Genomic DNA, 15,882 nt, shown 5'->3' on the forward strand with positions numbered 1-15,882 from the left:
TTCTATTCATGCATATGAATAAGGGTGTAAATTCTCTGTATGTTACCAAGGATGTAGTAATAGGTTGTAATTGTTAATAAAATTGTTTTTAGTAATTTAATTATATACAAATATTAGAAATATTTTCCAATAACTTGCTCACTCCCAGTTTGCTATTTTGCACCAAGATATTTTCCACATGCATTCAGAAAAGACAAATTATATATTGTTGCCATTATAACTGTTTCTTTTATCATGTAGTAATGCACCATTTCCCATAATAAACACTGATAATGATAGATAAGCTGGTGTTTTCAATCAATATTTGGTTTCAGCTATAATGTACTTTTGCCTGTTAGTCTACATTTCCTGATTAAACCCAGGTTTTTATAGATAGATAGATAGATAGATAGATAGATAGATAGATAGATAGATAGATAGATAGATAGCGATATATATAGATAGAGATATATATAGAGATCTCTCTATATGTATATAGATATCACTATAGATATATATATAGAGAGAGAGATCTCTATATATATAGATATAGATATCACTATAGATATATATATCTATAGAGAGAGATTCTCTCTCTCTCTCTCTCTCTCTATATATATATAGAGAGAGAGAGAGAGAGATCTCTATATATATATCTATAGATATCTATATCTATAGATATCTCTCTCTCTCTCTATAAAGCATAAATTGCAATGTATGTAGCAAATTCTACAAAATGTGTACGCTGCAGGTTGGATCTAATGATCTTAATGTGTGTTCCAAATACAGAATCACAGAACTGACATTTACTTTCGCAGTTTCTCTCGTTTGCAAAAGCTGAACGCGCGCATACGCCCTCCTCCACGCTGGCGTTGCAGCTTGAAATTCTCTCAATGAATTCTTGGGTTCTGATATCATTAAGGAGTTTCCTTTGTCGAAGACGCTAGTGACAAAAACTGTATGCTACGACTGCGGTTTTGTTTTCAAGAACAGAAATAGAAGGCGACGCATTTGGGGGAAAAAAAATATTTTAGGTACTTTGTGAGGAAATCGTATCGACTTCGAAAGGTATGCAACAGGTAATTATGTAACAGTTCGCTGTAGTTCTAGGTAGTCTAATTTAGTCTAATTTAGGCTGTTCGAGATATGTTAAATTTTTTGTGTTTACTGCAGATTTTACCGAAGATTTCCAGGCTAGTTCTGTATTCCTTAACAAATTTCTAATTAAGCGAGGTCTGTCTTTAGTAATCTATCTCAGACCTGTTGTCCTATGTTTTTTTTTCTTTGCAGGATGCATTTGTTGAAAATGATTTGCTCAAATATTATTGTAAGTACCTTCGTCTTTTTAAGGTGTCATTCTTATAACTTCATATTGGTTCATGTAATGACTTCTGTATTTTCCAGGTGTGGATTCATCACTGCTTTGGAAAAGGTAATATTAGCAATAAAAGAAGGCTTGTCTATTTTCTAATGTCAAAGACATTCTTTTAATTGATGGAACGCAATGTTATTTCTAATGTAACCAAATCTGTACTTAATGACAACTACTACCTTTTGTGTGATTCTCCCACAACTATCAAAAGCAAAAAGGAAATGTGCTGTAAATACTTTAAAATTCAAAGGGCAGGATACACCATCAGTTCTTTGGCTATCAATGATGGCACAGAATCTCTTTTTATCACCTGACAGCTCTTGAAATTGCTGCGGAAAGCGGAACCTCATTGCCAAACGAGGAGGTGTACTATGAATATGTACCAGGCAAGCTGCAGTGGCATGCTGTCCATAGGTTGTGTAAACAGCGGTCCAGCACCTTGGCAGTGATAACCAGTGTTGAAGAGCACCAAGAACTGACCAACTTTCTGCAGTCCTTGAACATCTCCCAGCCTGTATGGATTGAAAAGATTATTGTTCCTGAAATAAGTGGTGAGATTCATATACAATGCTGAGAGAGGTTACTTTCAAACCATGCTTATTTTTCCCCTAATAATTTCTGATATTAAAGTGAATATACTGTCTCACCATATGAGAACGACATGGTGCTACAGTAATCACCTAGTGTTTTCAAATGACCCAGCTAGTTACATTTTATAAATAATAAAAGATTTCTTTTAAATAACCCACCAATAAGTGCTTATTGTCCTGTCCATTGTCCAAGGTACTTCAGACTCCTTAATTCTGGAATTTTTTAGGCGAAGTGACCGCCAATCTGCTCGACTCCTGTACAGTTTCTCCAGAATGCCTACTGTGACCGTTTGTACTCGACTTCGCTTTGATCCCAACTGCCATGGAGAGTCCACTGTATTCTCTTACTCTGTGCCCTCAGTCAAAGATGAGTTCCAGCTCCGAGCTACAGTTACCCAAAGCGAACCCATCCAGCTTGCCCTGCTTGTGCATGGCATGCATGGCTCCTACCAACCAGGCTTTGCCAATGATGCCGCTTGGCACTCCTTGTGTGTGAGCTGGACAGGTAAGGGTGGTGAGTGGTCTATCTCAGTAGATGGCCTGGAGGTTGGGCATGGGAGTGGCCTCTGCTCAACTGACCATATCAGGGGGAATGGTGTTTTTATCATCGGCCAAGATCAAGATACGTTTGGCGGATCCTTGAAAAATGAGGAGGCGTTCTGTGGGAGCATCACCCAGCTCTACATATGGGATCGGGCGTTGGACACCACTGAAATCCAAAACATGGAAAAAGAGTGTTCACCCATTCCTTATGGCCTACTTTTCAAATGGAGCGCCTCTGGGCTGGAAATGGAGCCCTCCCTACCGAAGCACTGGGGACATGTTCAGTGTCAAGGTAAAATGTTGGTGGTAGAAGTGATTGGGGGAAAGGGGGCGTTGGGTTGTGGCCCATTTAATTTAATTGAATGCTGGACTACATTTTGCCTTCTGCAAGCAGTAGTTAATGAGTTCCACCTCTGATGAGGTTCCCCTGCTGCTCTCAACCAACATGAATGCATGGACTTTCGGCCAAGTTGTATTTGGCAAACTCAGCCCTAAATGGTTGTAAATATTTCATGTGTGCTGTAATTCAGAAACCCACCCATCAAAACAAACGCTTTGCCTCTGACACAGTCCAAACTCATGGGAAACTGACTCTAGGCTCTTATGGACTCTTTAAACAGTATGCATATGACTTGATGATCTGTACTTGCACCAGGCTTTGATTAGTTTTTCTGTAGATCTTAGTAAAGGTAATATACAACTCTGGGTCTGGTTTAAGTAGCTTATTATATTCACAATGGCAGTGTTTAACATCCTTTTTGATAATTTTGCATTAATGTTTGTTCCCAGGTATCAATGGTCAGTTGACTCAACAGTTCATAGTCCCTTGGTTGAATGCAAGTTTACAGTATCACAATTTTTCTCTAGAGGATTCATGGATACAAAATAATGATACCTGTGTAATGTTTGACCCTACCAATGGAAAGTGGGGCTGGGATTACTGCAAGGCACAAAGAGGGGGTGTTTGCCAGATTCAGAATGGTAATAACTCTATTTGCATTTATATTTACAGCATTTGTCTGATTGCTTTGTCCAGAGCAACTTAGAGAAGCACTTTGTAGTGTCTATCAAATGCTGTGTGCATTCTCTGTGTACTGATTTATTCCCTGTTTAGAACAACGGTGGCCACTCAAAAACACAGTGAAAAATAACACCACAAATACAAAATAAATTTGTCATACACAGATAGCAAAGAGGAGAAGAGACCTGTACTTCTAACAAAAGCTTGGTGATTGTGTGTAAATGTCTTGTATTTGTAAAATTGTGTTTACTTTTGATTGCAGAACACTTGGATAACCTTGGCTTTCCCAACACCCCGTTATTTACACAAGTCATTAATAGGAGTCATTACAACCCTGTGAGTGGCAGAGTTTCCACAGGAATAAAAGACCTGTGGCATAATAGATCTTAATAGACCAGCTCTAATTTTGCTGGATGCACAAATTTTATATTATTTGAATTTCTTATCCTTTTTATTCACTGATTGTTTTTGTTTCTCTCCACAGGAATTAGAAGAGAATAATTCAACTTTTTTCCCAGAGAATGAGCTAATTTGGTTGAGCTTCTTTTCTCAGTCTATTGTGAGGGTTATTGAGACTAGTCCAGATATCATCACCCCCTCCGATCTGCTGTACCTCATACAAACCATTGAGCTGGCTGCAGCTGCTCAAACCAATAAAACAGCTTTCTCTTCAGAAGTCCTCAAGACAATGGCTACCAACTACCTGAACTTAGCCAGCAGTATCATTGATCCTATCTTGGTCAGGCAATGGTTGGATCTGAAACCACTAGGGGTAACTGTTTAAAGCTTCAGGAAGTAGGGGTGGGACATAACTGCAAACATTCAAAGCATTTAAATACTTTTGGTATTCTTCCTAAATATGTTTGCTTTCTACAGATACACCTTAGACCATTCATGATTGTAGAAAGCATTGACAAATTGCTTTGGGCACTGGCGGATACAATCTTTTCAGAAAGGAAACCCTTTACAGTTTCAACAAAAAATATAGGTAAAGCGCTCTCTGTTGTCTGTTGACTTTTCTGTGACGTACCAGTAGTATACGGTTTACTGTGATGTGCTATATGGCATATCGAGCACATAGATGTAGTAGTACATGAAAAAATACATTTCCATGTTAATTTGGGGATTATATGGGTGTGGTTGTTTTGCAGATGTTCATATGGAACCAAAAAAGTTATCTCAGATGAGCTGCAGCTGTGTGTATAAACCTTCAGCACAGACTAACCATGCCAGCAACCAAGATGAAATCCTGATCCCAGAGACTGAGGCTCAAAGAATTTACGCCCTTGGTGGAAATGTCCCTAAAGATTTCTTGTTTTTCTTTAGACTAAGTTACTAGGAATTGCTTCATGCTTTTTAGTACATTTTTACATCCTGCACATAAACAGGATTAGTATTAATACTTAGATTTCTGATCATAGTTTTAGTTTTTTTCCTGTTTATGCTGATTATGATCACAAAAACAGATCTTAGATCCCTACACAGGTGAACTGGGAACACATGTGCATTAGGAGTGATATTATATATTTATTAATAATAATCATTCAAAGTACAAAAAGTATCCTGAATAGACCAAAGAGGTTCTTTGTTCTTGATAGCAGAGGGAGATTTGTGCTGGGAAATCCAGCTATATAGATGTAAAACTACACATAGTTGAGAAATGTTCGCTTTGTTTCTTCATCGGCAGGTCACAAGGATGTAATGTTTATTCATGCCTACTACAGCCAGTTGGTGGAGTTGCTTTCTAAAACTGCAGGTGACCAGCAGACAGAGAGGTTTGAGCCTTACTTTATGTAGCAAACTTTCAATTGTTTGATTAAATTGTGTTTATACTGTAACTGAAGCCATTTAGGTCTTGTTTTTTTTGTTGTTGTTTTTTTTCTCCCAGATCACCCTTTGATCATCTGGCTTCAGCAGTCATATCTGTAACAGTGCGAGATGTATCCAGGGTGGAGAATGTTCCAGTGTCTGTCCAGTATACTCTATCCACTGTAAAAGTGGTATGGATTATCAGGGTCTTATTTTCATTTTAAAAGTTGATAAGGAATTGTTATTTTGTAGCCATCATAGGTAACAATAGTCAATATATGATTTGACTTTTCACAAGTCTTGAATTCATAGCCATAATATTTGGAATCAGCTATACATAGTAACCTGCTTGATTTCTGACAGATATTCATTATTAGTTTAGATAATACTATTCCAGCAGTCTGAACTAATTTGACCATTTAATTAACCTATGGGCATTTTTGTTGATCTTATACCTAAAACATCAAAAATATTTGAGTATATCAGTGATGCTCTGATTTGTTATTATTTGATTTTGGCATTAATCTTCAGTAAACACACATGGTAATTTGCATTTTTCTACTGGTGCATCATCTGAAATGGACCTGTTTCGTGTGATCCTTGGCTTCCACCAAAAACATTTGCTTTTATTGTAGGAGAAGTATTCCAAGCTTGGTACGCCTGGTTGCATATTTTGGAACGTCAGTATGATGTAAGTAGATCACATTAAGGCCGATGTGTCTTATAAACAATGTGTCACATTTATCAGTTACCTCAGTGAAAATCCTGATCTAATTTCAGCTTTCACACTATAAGTCTGTAGTTATGAGGGTGTAAAAGGCACACAGACCCCAACATTATTTCTCTTAAGACATTTGATGAAAATGTCCCACTGACTGAAAGTGGTGCATGTAAATGTTCAATATCTGCCCTTTTCTTAGGGCTAATCATGCAAGTGATTGGTCAGACAAAGGCTGTAGAGTGTTGTACTCTGGATCTGAGGCCACGTCCTGCTTCTGCAACCACACCACCAACTTTGCTGTCCTTATGAATTATATAGAGGTCGGGGTATGTATATGGAGTGTCAGTGATTTGATAAAGAAATTATTGCGAGACGATTGAGAACCCTACACAGATCTCTAAAGTGTTGTTAATATATAAACTCAACTTTTACTTCCATTTTTAGATAACACAGTTGAAACATTTTGTTTTCAGTAAAATTGAAAGGTCGCACACACTGGAACATTTATTTGGGGCTTGTACTGTGACAGTTATATCCAGCAGAGGTCTCTGTTAGCTTGTAGAAAGAAGGATAATATTGGTGGACAATATGCTGATTCAATATAAGTTTATTTTATTTTCTATTACTTATCACTGGGAATTTATTAAGAAAACCTTAGGGCAGTGTACTTTGTATATGATGGCAATAAATTCTCTGAACTTATTTTGGAAGAAGATAATTGAAACGTCCCTTAACCAATGAACTTTTTTTTAAATTGGTTGCTCAGTGGGAAAATGTAAAACTTTTCAGAACAGAAACTTTAAATCACTTTTAGCAGCTGAATGTTACTAAATGTAGTATCTAGTCATATTGCTTGGAACTTCATCTAGACACTTAAAGAAAGAGATAATAGGGGGAGAGAGAGAGAGAAGATCTAGGGGCTGTTTGTTGTGACGGGTCTTTATCGTCTGTCTCTGCAGTGGAGTGCGGAGGAGGAGAGCATTTTGACCAAGCTGACGTTTATCGGGTCGGGAGCCTCACTCTGCGCACTACTGGTGACCTTGATGCTGTTTACCGTGCTGGAGTAAGTGGTTTCCACGGATACACTGCCACAGCAACAGCAGCGCAGTGAATGTGTGCTATTGTTTGTGTGTTTGTGGTGGGGGAGGGGTTGGTGGGTATGGGGCTGTTTGGGCCTGTGTGTGTATTCGTAAGGCCTGCTCTCAGGCCACAGTATGCGGGGACATATACATTTGATATAATACAAATATAGTATGTGAAGATTTTCTATTTCATCATCTACTTCTATAGCAATCTTCATAATGCCAGTGTATTGCCACTTTAAGTGGTAGCAGTGCCCTTTTCACGTTATTGACTGCTGTCCTGCGCTTGTTATGCATTTGTGACTGTAAGCTATCAGACCTTCATCCAGTAGTCAATAAGACTAGGTTCTGAGGCAAAAGAAGTATTGAACATTGCTAATCTGGTAATTAGTGCTCTGTGCCTAAACTGACACAGTGCTCTGAACTGAGGTTTTATGGTTACACTGGAGTTAATTAAGCACAAGGGTCACACAGGGAGAGGTTAATCAGTGTGTCATTGGGCTAGCCTATTTCATTAAGAGATTTATGGCCTGTTTGCACCAGCCTATCAGTCCACTGACACTCAGCCTGTTAGATCTAGGTGAATATTTAAATATAAAGTAATTTATAAACAAAAAAATAATTTTCTAAATACTGGATGTTATTTATTTTTGCTAGATCAAGGTCAAATGTTAACAGTGTACCTTTTGATGATGTTTTGTGTATCTATACAGCATTCCAAAATCAGACCGGACATCTATTCACAAGAATCTTTTCATATCGCTCATCTTTGCTCAAATTGTCCTTCTCTGTAGTGGCTCTGCTATTCATAATAAGGTATGTGTGGCACAGCAATGAAAATGCAATGAATGGCATTCAAAATACCCCTTCCCACTAGTATTGTTAATGATTAAATAGCAAAACTAGTTTAACTTTTTGCACCATATATCAGTTAAGAAGTAAACAAATTAAAAGTAGAAGAGGATGCCCCCCCCCCCTCCCCCCTTGAGTCTTGGTTTCTTTCAAGGTTTCTTCTGGTCTCGAACATTTGTAAATCTGTTATAAAAAGCACTGTATAAATAAATTTGACTTGACTTAAAATGTACAGATTAGTAACATCTGTATGCAAAATCTTTAAGAATCTTTACATTCTTTACATTCTTATGTTGCAGTCTCCAATTAAATAATAATTACCACAAAAACAAAAATGACCCAAGTAAGAAGTCTTCCTGGGTCTTTAAACATTGGCTGTGTTAGATGATGTATATAAATTGGCATGTATGTGGTGTTTGAACTCTTGACCCCTAGCACTTGGCCTTTTGACCTGTGCCCTTAGGTGGCTTGCACCCTGGTGGCGGCTCTGCTCCATCTGTTCTTCATGGCAGCATTTAGCTGGATGCTGGTGGAGGGGCTGTTGCTTTGGAGCAAGGTGGTGACTGTTAACTTGAGCGAGGATCGCCACATGAAATACTACTACATGATTGGCTGGGGTAATACAAATGAGGTCTTTTGTTAAGTGATATGTTCACTGATAGGAATGGATAGGTAGGGGAGATAGGAAAGTAGGGCCCATGTCAATTAATGTCAAGTCAGAGGGGTTTTTTTTTTTATTTTATGCTGATTGATGTTATTTTATGCTAATTGATGTTATTTTATGCTAATTGATGTTAAATTGAAAATGTAAATATTAAATGAATTGACACAAAGCAGTGTTAGGAATAGTGTCTGGAATGTGTAGCTCGGATTTGAAGGTTTTTCCTATATCAGTCAAATGACTAACTAGGCATGCAACCTGTAGTGGGCCAGTCACCAGCTTTGCCATGTTTCAGTGAGACCCAAAAAAGCATTCCTAATGAGAAATATAAGGATGTTTGCAGGGTGTGGTAAATTGTCTTTAGGGCATGATATGCATATTCTCATCATGCTGGCTTTGCCCAATAGGTCTGCCTGTCCTGATAGTCACCATTACTCTTGCCTCGGCCTCAGGCAATTACACAGCGGATGGCCACTGTTGGCTGAGCGTACAGAATGGAGTCATATGGGGCTTTGCAGGCCCAGTCATCTTTATCATCATGGTGAGACTAGACCTCTTTTTCCCTGTCCAATTGTTTGAAACCATTGCTTTCTTATGTTCCTTTACACATTCCATCTTTATTTTTTGTATATTTGTAAGATTTCATAAAAACATGCATGTTTTTCAGTCTCGTATTATGTTATTAATGTTCATGTAACTCTTTAAAGAATTGTAACTGTTATACTCAAAGCTTTTTTTTTTTCTTTTTTTTTTCTTGCAGTCATCTGAAATGATTAAGATTTGAACTATAGGGGATGTTTTTTTTCCCAATTTCCCAGACCCAGATGAGTCTTATATCTCAATTAAAATGGAGATTTCTATCTGGTTTTCATATGAGGAACTTTTATTTTCATATGGTTAAACATAGCAGATCTATGTTTTCCTACTGAAAATGTCACTGCTGCAGAAATATATGGGCAGTGTAATTATCATTCATTACTGCATGTTGTATTGCATTTTCATAATTTTGGCCCATTGTTGCTACCATCTAATCTGCGTTCATAGTATGCCTTAATGAAAAGGCTTTACTGCTGTCCTGTAGGTAAACATTATGGTGCTGACACGTGTGGTGCTCATTACCATCTCCACTGCCAAGAGAAGATCTCTGATGCTGGCAGCTAACACTAGTCCTGTGCATCAGGCGTCTGAACAGATAAGGTGAGCTCTTCCTCTCTCTCTCTCTCTCTCTCTCTCTCTCTCTCTCTCTCTCTCTCTCTCTCTCTCTCTCTCTCTCTCTCTCTCTCTCTCTCTCTCTCTCTCTCTCTCTCTCTCTCTCTCTCTCTCTCTCTCTCTCTGTTTTATTCTTTCTACTGTGTCACCGACTCATTTAAACGAAGTCTCTTTGTCTCGTCACTCCTCCCGGTCACCACACGGAGGTGCCATTTTATAACTGTATGATTTATCATACAGTTCATACACTTGAACTGTTCTTTTAAAATGATCTTAAATTATTGATTTCTTTTAAGTTATAATTCCAGTGAGAAACTGTCAGTATGGTCTTTGATTTTTTTTTTTCTGTGGCCTGTTATTTGAGCATTTAACTGTACATTTGGGTGGTCTAGCAACCTCCTCTGCTATTACTGAGATAGAACTGGATTTTAACAGACCCAAATACTGTCAGTCCTGTTGGCTCAGAAATATTCCTCCTTCCTCTTGATATTATAAACAGCCATAATACAAATTAAGATGCCACAGTCAACCATAATTTCCTGACGTGAAAGTGAATTTTCATAACCTGAAGTGCCATTGACACAGTTAGTCCTCCTGTATGAGCAATATTGGTGCAGCCCTCAGTAGGTCTGTGTGAGTAAGTATCAATGCAAGCGTTGAAAGTTGGTGGTCAAACATGGCGTTGGCAGGGGAAAATCAAACACACACTTCCTCCCCCTGGCGAGCCTGACTTTTCTCACAGCTGGTTCATTTTAGTGGTCACCTGAACTGGAAGGTAATTTTATACTAAACAGAATTAAAAGTGATTTAGTGTGAAAATTGTCACAATGTGAGACTAAACAGTAGCTCTTGTTGTGCTTGGAATGACCCCCGGAGCTGCCAAACAGCGAGTAAGGCACGAGACCGGCAGGAACTGCCACGGAGAGTCTGAAAAGAAAAGAACAGTTACCTAAAAATCCATTGGCATGTGTGTGAGTAATGGAGGAATGCATATGCTCTGGTGCCACGAGGCCTGTCTGTGTTTCACAGGGCGGCAGTAAAAGCAGTACTGGTTTTGCTGCCAATTTTGGGCCTAACCTGGCTGTGTGGAGTTCTAGTCCCTTTCTCCATCATCATGGCCTACATCTTCATCGTTCTCAACTCGCTGCAGGTAGGTTTCATTCATTTCTCTCTCCCTCCCCCTCCCTCCCTCCCTCTCTCCCTCTCTCTCTCCCTCTCTCCTTCTCACCCCACTCTTGCTCTGTCATCAGATGACCTATAGTCAGTCAATCACATGTGATCAAACTTTGTGAAAATGTCCCAGAGTAACACTAAGGCCCATTTTAGGGAAAGGTTCAGATGTGGGGGCTAATAAACTGCATATCCCGTGATGTCTTTGGTTTTGCTACAGTCGTTCAATGGTAAGAAATAGTATAAGCATTTTAAGTTGGTTGACTCTGGAAAGTCAGAGTAAATATATAGAAGTTTTTTTTTAATTTTCTGTCCAGTTTCTGTCCAGTTCTGCTACTCATCTTAATTGTACTAAATAAAACCTGTTTAAAAAAGTCAGATTGAGATTATATATTATGATCCTGAAAATAATGTGTTAAAATAAATTGCAGCACTACATGTAGAATGTTTACATCAGAATAGTCAAAAATAAATATTCATTATTATTAATTCTTTTAATTCTTTTAAAATAAATTGTTCCTTTATTTTTTACTATTCAAAATCCACTTTGGGGGCTCTGATAACATGCGGGTGATTTTATCCTTTTGGTTTTTTTTGTTTTTAAATTGATTGTTCAGTTGCATCTTGTTCCTGTTACTAATTTGGTTTATTAGAATTAATTCAAAAAAGTATATTACTGTAAATATATTAAAATCTCTTGCAAGAATGGTGGAATTAAACAATTCCTTATTTTAATTTTTGGTTTTACTTTTGTTTGGTTTTGTGATTTTGATTTATGGTACAGAAAATGTGGTAGTTAAGCAAAAAAGAAAAAAGTCCTGAATAATAAGAAATTGCTATTTGTATCTTTATTAGTAGATTATTCATCAAAATTAATTTAGTAAGTATGTGAATGATGATGATGATGATGATAATTTCACTCTTAAAATAATCTGAAGCATGTTTTTCTAATTTCCATTACAAGCATAGGAACATGAACACAATGCAGATAAAACTCAACTGTTCTATAATTCTGAATTGCAAGTTTGATGTAAGAGACAATATATGAAATTACATAACTGCCATATTTCTAACATTTAACTAAATTCTTTAGTTTATGCATGTGTATTCTTTTTGCTGCCGTTCAGTTTAACAGTAAGCATTAGCTTTTTGTATGCATGCTACTTGGCAAATTGTGTTTCTTAATCTGTTTTATCTACAGTTGAACTATACATTTATCAGGAAAAAACATTACAGAGCTCTAGTCAGATCATTAGACACCAGACTATAAATAGTTTAGTTTCACTAACATCTAATTAAAAATGTTTTACCCTAGTGGTAATTAATATAGGTGGTTGTTGAATCATGCTTTTGCTGGACCATATTCTTTTAAACCTGTTTGAATAAAAATTAGGATTGTGTTTATTTGGTTGGTTGTTCAGGTAGAAGTAGAAATTATGCTGCATCTGGAAACTTTAAATCCTCTCCTGGCTTTTAAATTATTATTATTTTAATATTTATCTATTTTAACTTTTTTTTTTTTGGATGCCATACTGTTTTAGTGCTTCTTCTGAGAATTGGCTTACATGCTAAACTGCTCAGTGGTGCAATCTCGCCTCTGCTTCTTGAGACTATGCTCAACAAAGTATCTTTTGTTGTGTCTTAGATAACTAGTCAGGGTTAGTAAGGCTAGTTATAGTCATCAGTGTATTAAATATTATTTTGTCAGTCATCAGTGGCGTTAGTTGAATCACATCTAAATAATTGTCATAATTTTTGGTGTGCAAATTTGGTATACATTCAATCTTAGAGTATCCATATCATGTGAGCTATTGCATCATCGGAGGCATTTCACTTTCTTCTGGCATCAGAGCATTGTTCAGACATGAGTGACCCCCAAATGCAAATGATCTACTTTAGAAATGACTAAGCATCCTTGGCTATCCTTAGTCTATAGATCAGCTGAGACCAGTGAAGCCTATACGTCGTGGTGTTAAAGAGAAAGCGGATGTTTGTAGCCATCAGCCAATGCATTTGAGATGGTTGAAACCAATCTGATTTTCTCTCCTGTCAAGTCGGTAATGTAACTGTAAATATAACTGATACATTTGAAACAGTGTTAAAACCAGTTTTAAAAAGGAGTGCAGTCAGAAAAAGCAGAAATGAACAAACAGACATGGGCTCAATTCCCAAGTGATTTTTGTTTTCCCAAGAAGTTTCAAGTCCTCATTTTTTTATGTGGCTTCTCAATCATGCATGTTGTTTATCATATGTCAAGATTAATTTAGAATAGTAAGTGAAAATTCCTAAAGTAGGAAATCATTAGAATCCTTTATGAAGCAGTTTAAATGCAGTAAAAGTGACAGTTCCTGCCAATGCACATGCTTGCAATGAATCTTGTTCTTTAATGATCATTTTATGGGATGTACATTTTTTAATGTGTATGTGGGTTGTGCATTACAACAAAAATTGATTAAAACCACAGTCAATGCAGCTGGCACCCATATATTGATCCAGACATGAATGTCAAAGTCTAAATGCACTATTGAGTAAAGGATACATGCATTTTGTACTTCTTGTATGGAGAGTATATCCTTCCCACTACATCTTAGGTTAATGTCTAAGGACAATCCTTAGAATTATGAGGGCATGATATCCATTCTTAATCTACAATGGAAGCAAAAACCTTAGATGCCCATTTATGAAATTCCTGTTATGATGTTTTCCTCCATCTGTCATTGTATTTTCAATAAGCAGCAAAAACAACATAAACCTTAGGCTAGAAGGTTTTATTGTTAAATCAATAAAACAGATAATGTTGACAAGCCCTTTCATTGCTCACACTTCTTGTTGGTTGCATGACAAAACTATTACAGTATTGTTGTTGTTGTTGCTTGCAGGATCTTTTATCTTTCTTAAAAATATCCATATTAGTAAACAGGTTTTCAAAAAATTATTTTCTTAGTAAATTGGGATGTGCGAAATTTGTAATGTAACACATTATTTGAAATTTGTGTAACATGCAAGAACCTGAGGTTTTTAGATGTAAGTGCAGTGTGTTTATTGTTAGGGCACTTCCAGAACTCATTGCAAAAAACGGGAGCCAAAGAACAGACAGGGAGGCTTATCCATAATCATAAATCCAACAGAGCAGCAGGCTAGCTCCATACTGGCAAACTCTAGAAAGCATTAGAAACAACAAACTGGGAGAAACACTGCCTACACACACATGCACACACACACACACACACACACACACACACACACACACACACACACACACACACACACACACACACACACACACACACACATATATATATATTCACATCACAAATAGATGAGAAAATCTGGAACAGGGGAAGGACTTTAGCGATGTCAGGCCAGTAAGGTTTGTGAAGAAAGGGCTAGAAGGTTTTAGACGGGGCTGGCTTGTATGTGGACAGTACTGCATAGCCATGGAATCATTTCAGTGCTATCAATACTTGAATACAGCATGCTTTAAAGTATTTGAATCATTCAACCTGACTAGGAAAGATGGGCAGTATAATGGTAATATGCCTCATGCGGCTCCTGGGAAAAATATCAGAGAAGTGATAAAAGGATGGAATGGTTGGATTTGTGCCTGAATAGAACACCCCACACCCCCACCCCGCATTCATGAGTACTCCTGAAACAACAGGCAGATTAAATGATTTCACTTCTATTTATGAACCTATGAACCCCAGATATAGCTAAGACTTGTGTGCCCCTTTATCAAGCTGGAAATGGAAGGTTGAGGGAGGAGGAAGTGCTTGATTTGGCCATAAATCGCTCGACCCTCTGTCATCCAATCTCAGTGCAATGTCATTCAAAAGCTCGCCACTATCTATTACCTGCATATAATAGGTCCTCGCCATGCATTGGCTGATGCATTATTAGCCTATAACTCCAGTCTATCAATAACTTTGAGGATAGCAGGAGCAGAGGGAGGTTTGGGGTCACAAACTCAAGTCAGTTTTTTTGGGGGGGAGGCATGTATGTATTTATTTATTTTATTGAGTTTCTTAATGGTTGGTTATTGTTGTCATTGTTACTCATTGTTTTCTCAGCTGATTATGACACTTTGAGTACTTACTATTAATTCTTTAATATTAAATAATTATTAAAAATTTTAAATGATTATATATTGAGGTAAAGTCTGGAGTCTAAGATGTTTTTTTTTTTGTTCAAGTTGTTACAGATATTTGTTTTTAATTGGTCTCATCTAATCCCATTTAATTGACTTGTGTGTGTGTGTGTGTGTGTGTGTGTGTGTGTGTGTGTGTGTGTGTGTGTGTGTGTGTGTGTGTGTGTGTGTGTGTGTGTGTGTGTGTGTGTGTATGTATGTATGTATGTATGTGTGTGTGTGTGTGTGTGTGTGTGTGTGTGTGCATGGATAGATGGATGGGTGTGTGTGTCTTGTTGTAATATTCAGATCCACCTTTTTGTCATCCATCTATAGCCAGAACTTGTAGTTAGCCCTTGTAAGTCACACTTGTGAACTACAAGCTACCCCTTGTAGGGTCTGTGTGTGTGGGAATCAATATGAAAGATTGACAGTTTTCATGACACAGAGAGATGGCATTTTGATGATATTTGTTATCCTCTTTTAAACTGTTAATATTAGTTTTTAAATACATAAATAAGGGAAATATTGTAATTGTTGTAATTATAATCAAACATTTCAGATTGGTAATATATTGCCTAAGGCTTTTTAAAAAATGTTTTTTTAAATATAGTCAGGTAAGCAACTGCAAAAAATGTAAGTAATATGCTAGTACCTTTTGTATGACACTTCCTATAAGTCATTCCAAGGCTAATGTAAATGTGAGTTTAAACATTTCTCTGGCTTTCTTTTTTCTTTGATCCGTTT

At 37.2% G+C, this 15,882-nt stretch overlaps 1 protein-coding gene across 7 annotated transcripts in view; it reads left to right on the plus strand.

Annotated features, from left to right (window-relative positions):
- Window positions 1-906: 906 nt before the first annotated feature.
- LOC113586098 (adhesion G-protein coupled receptor D2) overlaps window positions 907-15,882 on the plus strand; it is a 54,714-nt gene continuing 39,738 nt past the window's right edge. For 2 of the 7 annotated variants that reach the window (XM_027023975.2, XM_027023978.2), the window contains exons 1-20: window positions 907-1,058; window positions 1,270-1,306; window positions 1,384-1,411; window positions 1,669-1,902; window positions 2,135-2,776; window positions 3,274-3,465; window positions 3,768-3,841; window positions 3,990-4,277; window positions 4,382-4,493; window positions 4,657-4,794; window positions 5,193-5,280; window positions 5,394-5,505; window positions 5,950-6,005; window positions 6,235-6,361; window positions 6,995-7,098; window positions 7,831-7,933; window positions 8,433-8,586; window positions 9,038-9,171; window positions 9,712-9,827; window positions 10,869-10,989. In XM_027023975.2, the coding sequence (XP_026879776.2) occupies window positions 1,271-1,306; window positions 1,384-1,411; window positions 1,669-1,902; window positions 2,135-2,776; window positions 3,274-3,465; window positions 3,768-3,841; window positions 3,990-4,277; window positions 4,382-4,493; window positions 4,657-4,794; window positions 5,193-5,280; window positions 5,394-5,505; window positions 5,950-6,005; window positions 6,235-6,361; window positions 6,995-7,098; window positions 7,831-7,933; window positions 8,433-8,586; window positions 9,038-9,171; window positions 9,712-9,827; window positions 10,869-10,989 (2,859 nt within the window). In that variant the 5' untranslated portion in view covers window positions 907-1,058; window position 1,270. Of the gene's footprint in view, window positions 1,059-1,269; window positions 1,307-1,383; window positions 1,412-1,668; window positions 1,903-2,134; window positions 2,777-3,273; window positions 3,466-3,767; window positions 3,842-3,989; window positions 4,278-4,381; window positions 4,494-4,656; window positions 4,795-5,192; window positions 5,281-5,393; window positions 5,506-5,949; window positions 6,006-6,234; window positions 6,362-6,994; window positions 7,099-7,830; window positions 7,934-8,432; window positions 8,587-9,037; window positions 9,172-9,711; window positions 9,828-10,868; window positions 10,990-15,882 lie in introns of those variants that run through there. The other 5 variants (XM_027023979.2, XM_035523168.1, XM_027023980.2 and 2 more) reach the window with 5 other exon arrangements.

This window comes from Electrophorus electricus, chromosome 26 (assembly GCF_013358815.1).
Source record: "Electrophorus electricus isolate fEleEle1 chromosome 26, fEleEle1.pri, whole genome shotgun sequence".
NCBI lineage: Eukaryota > Metazoa > Chordata > Actinopteri > Gymnotiformes > Gymnotidae > Electrophorus > Electrophorus electricus.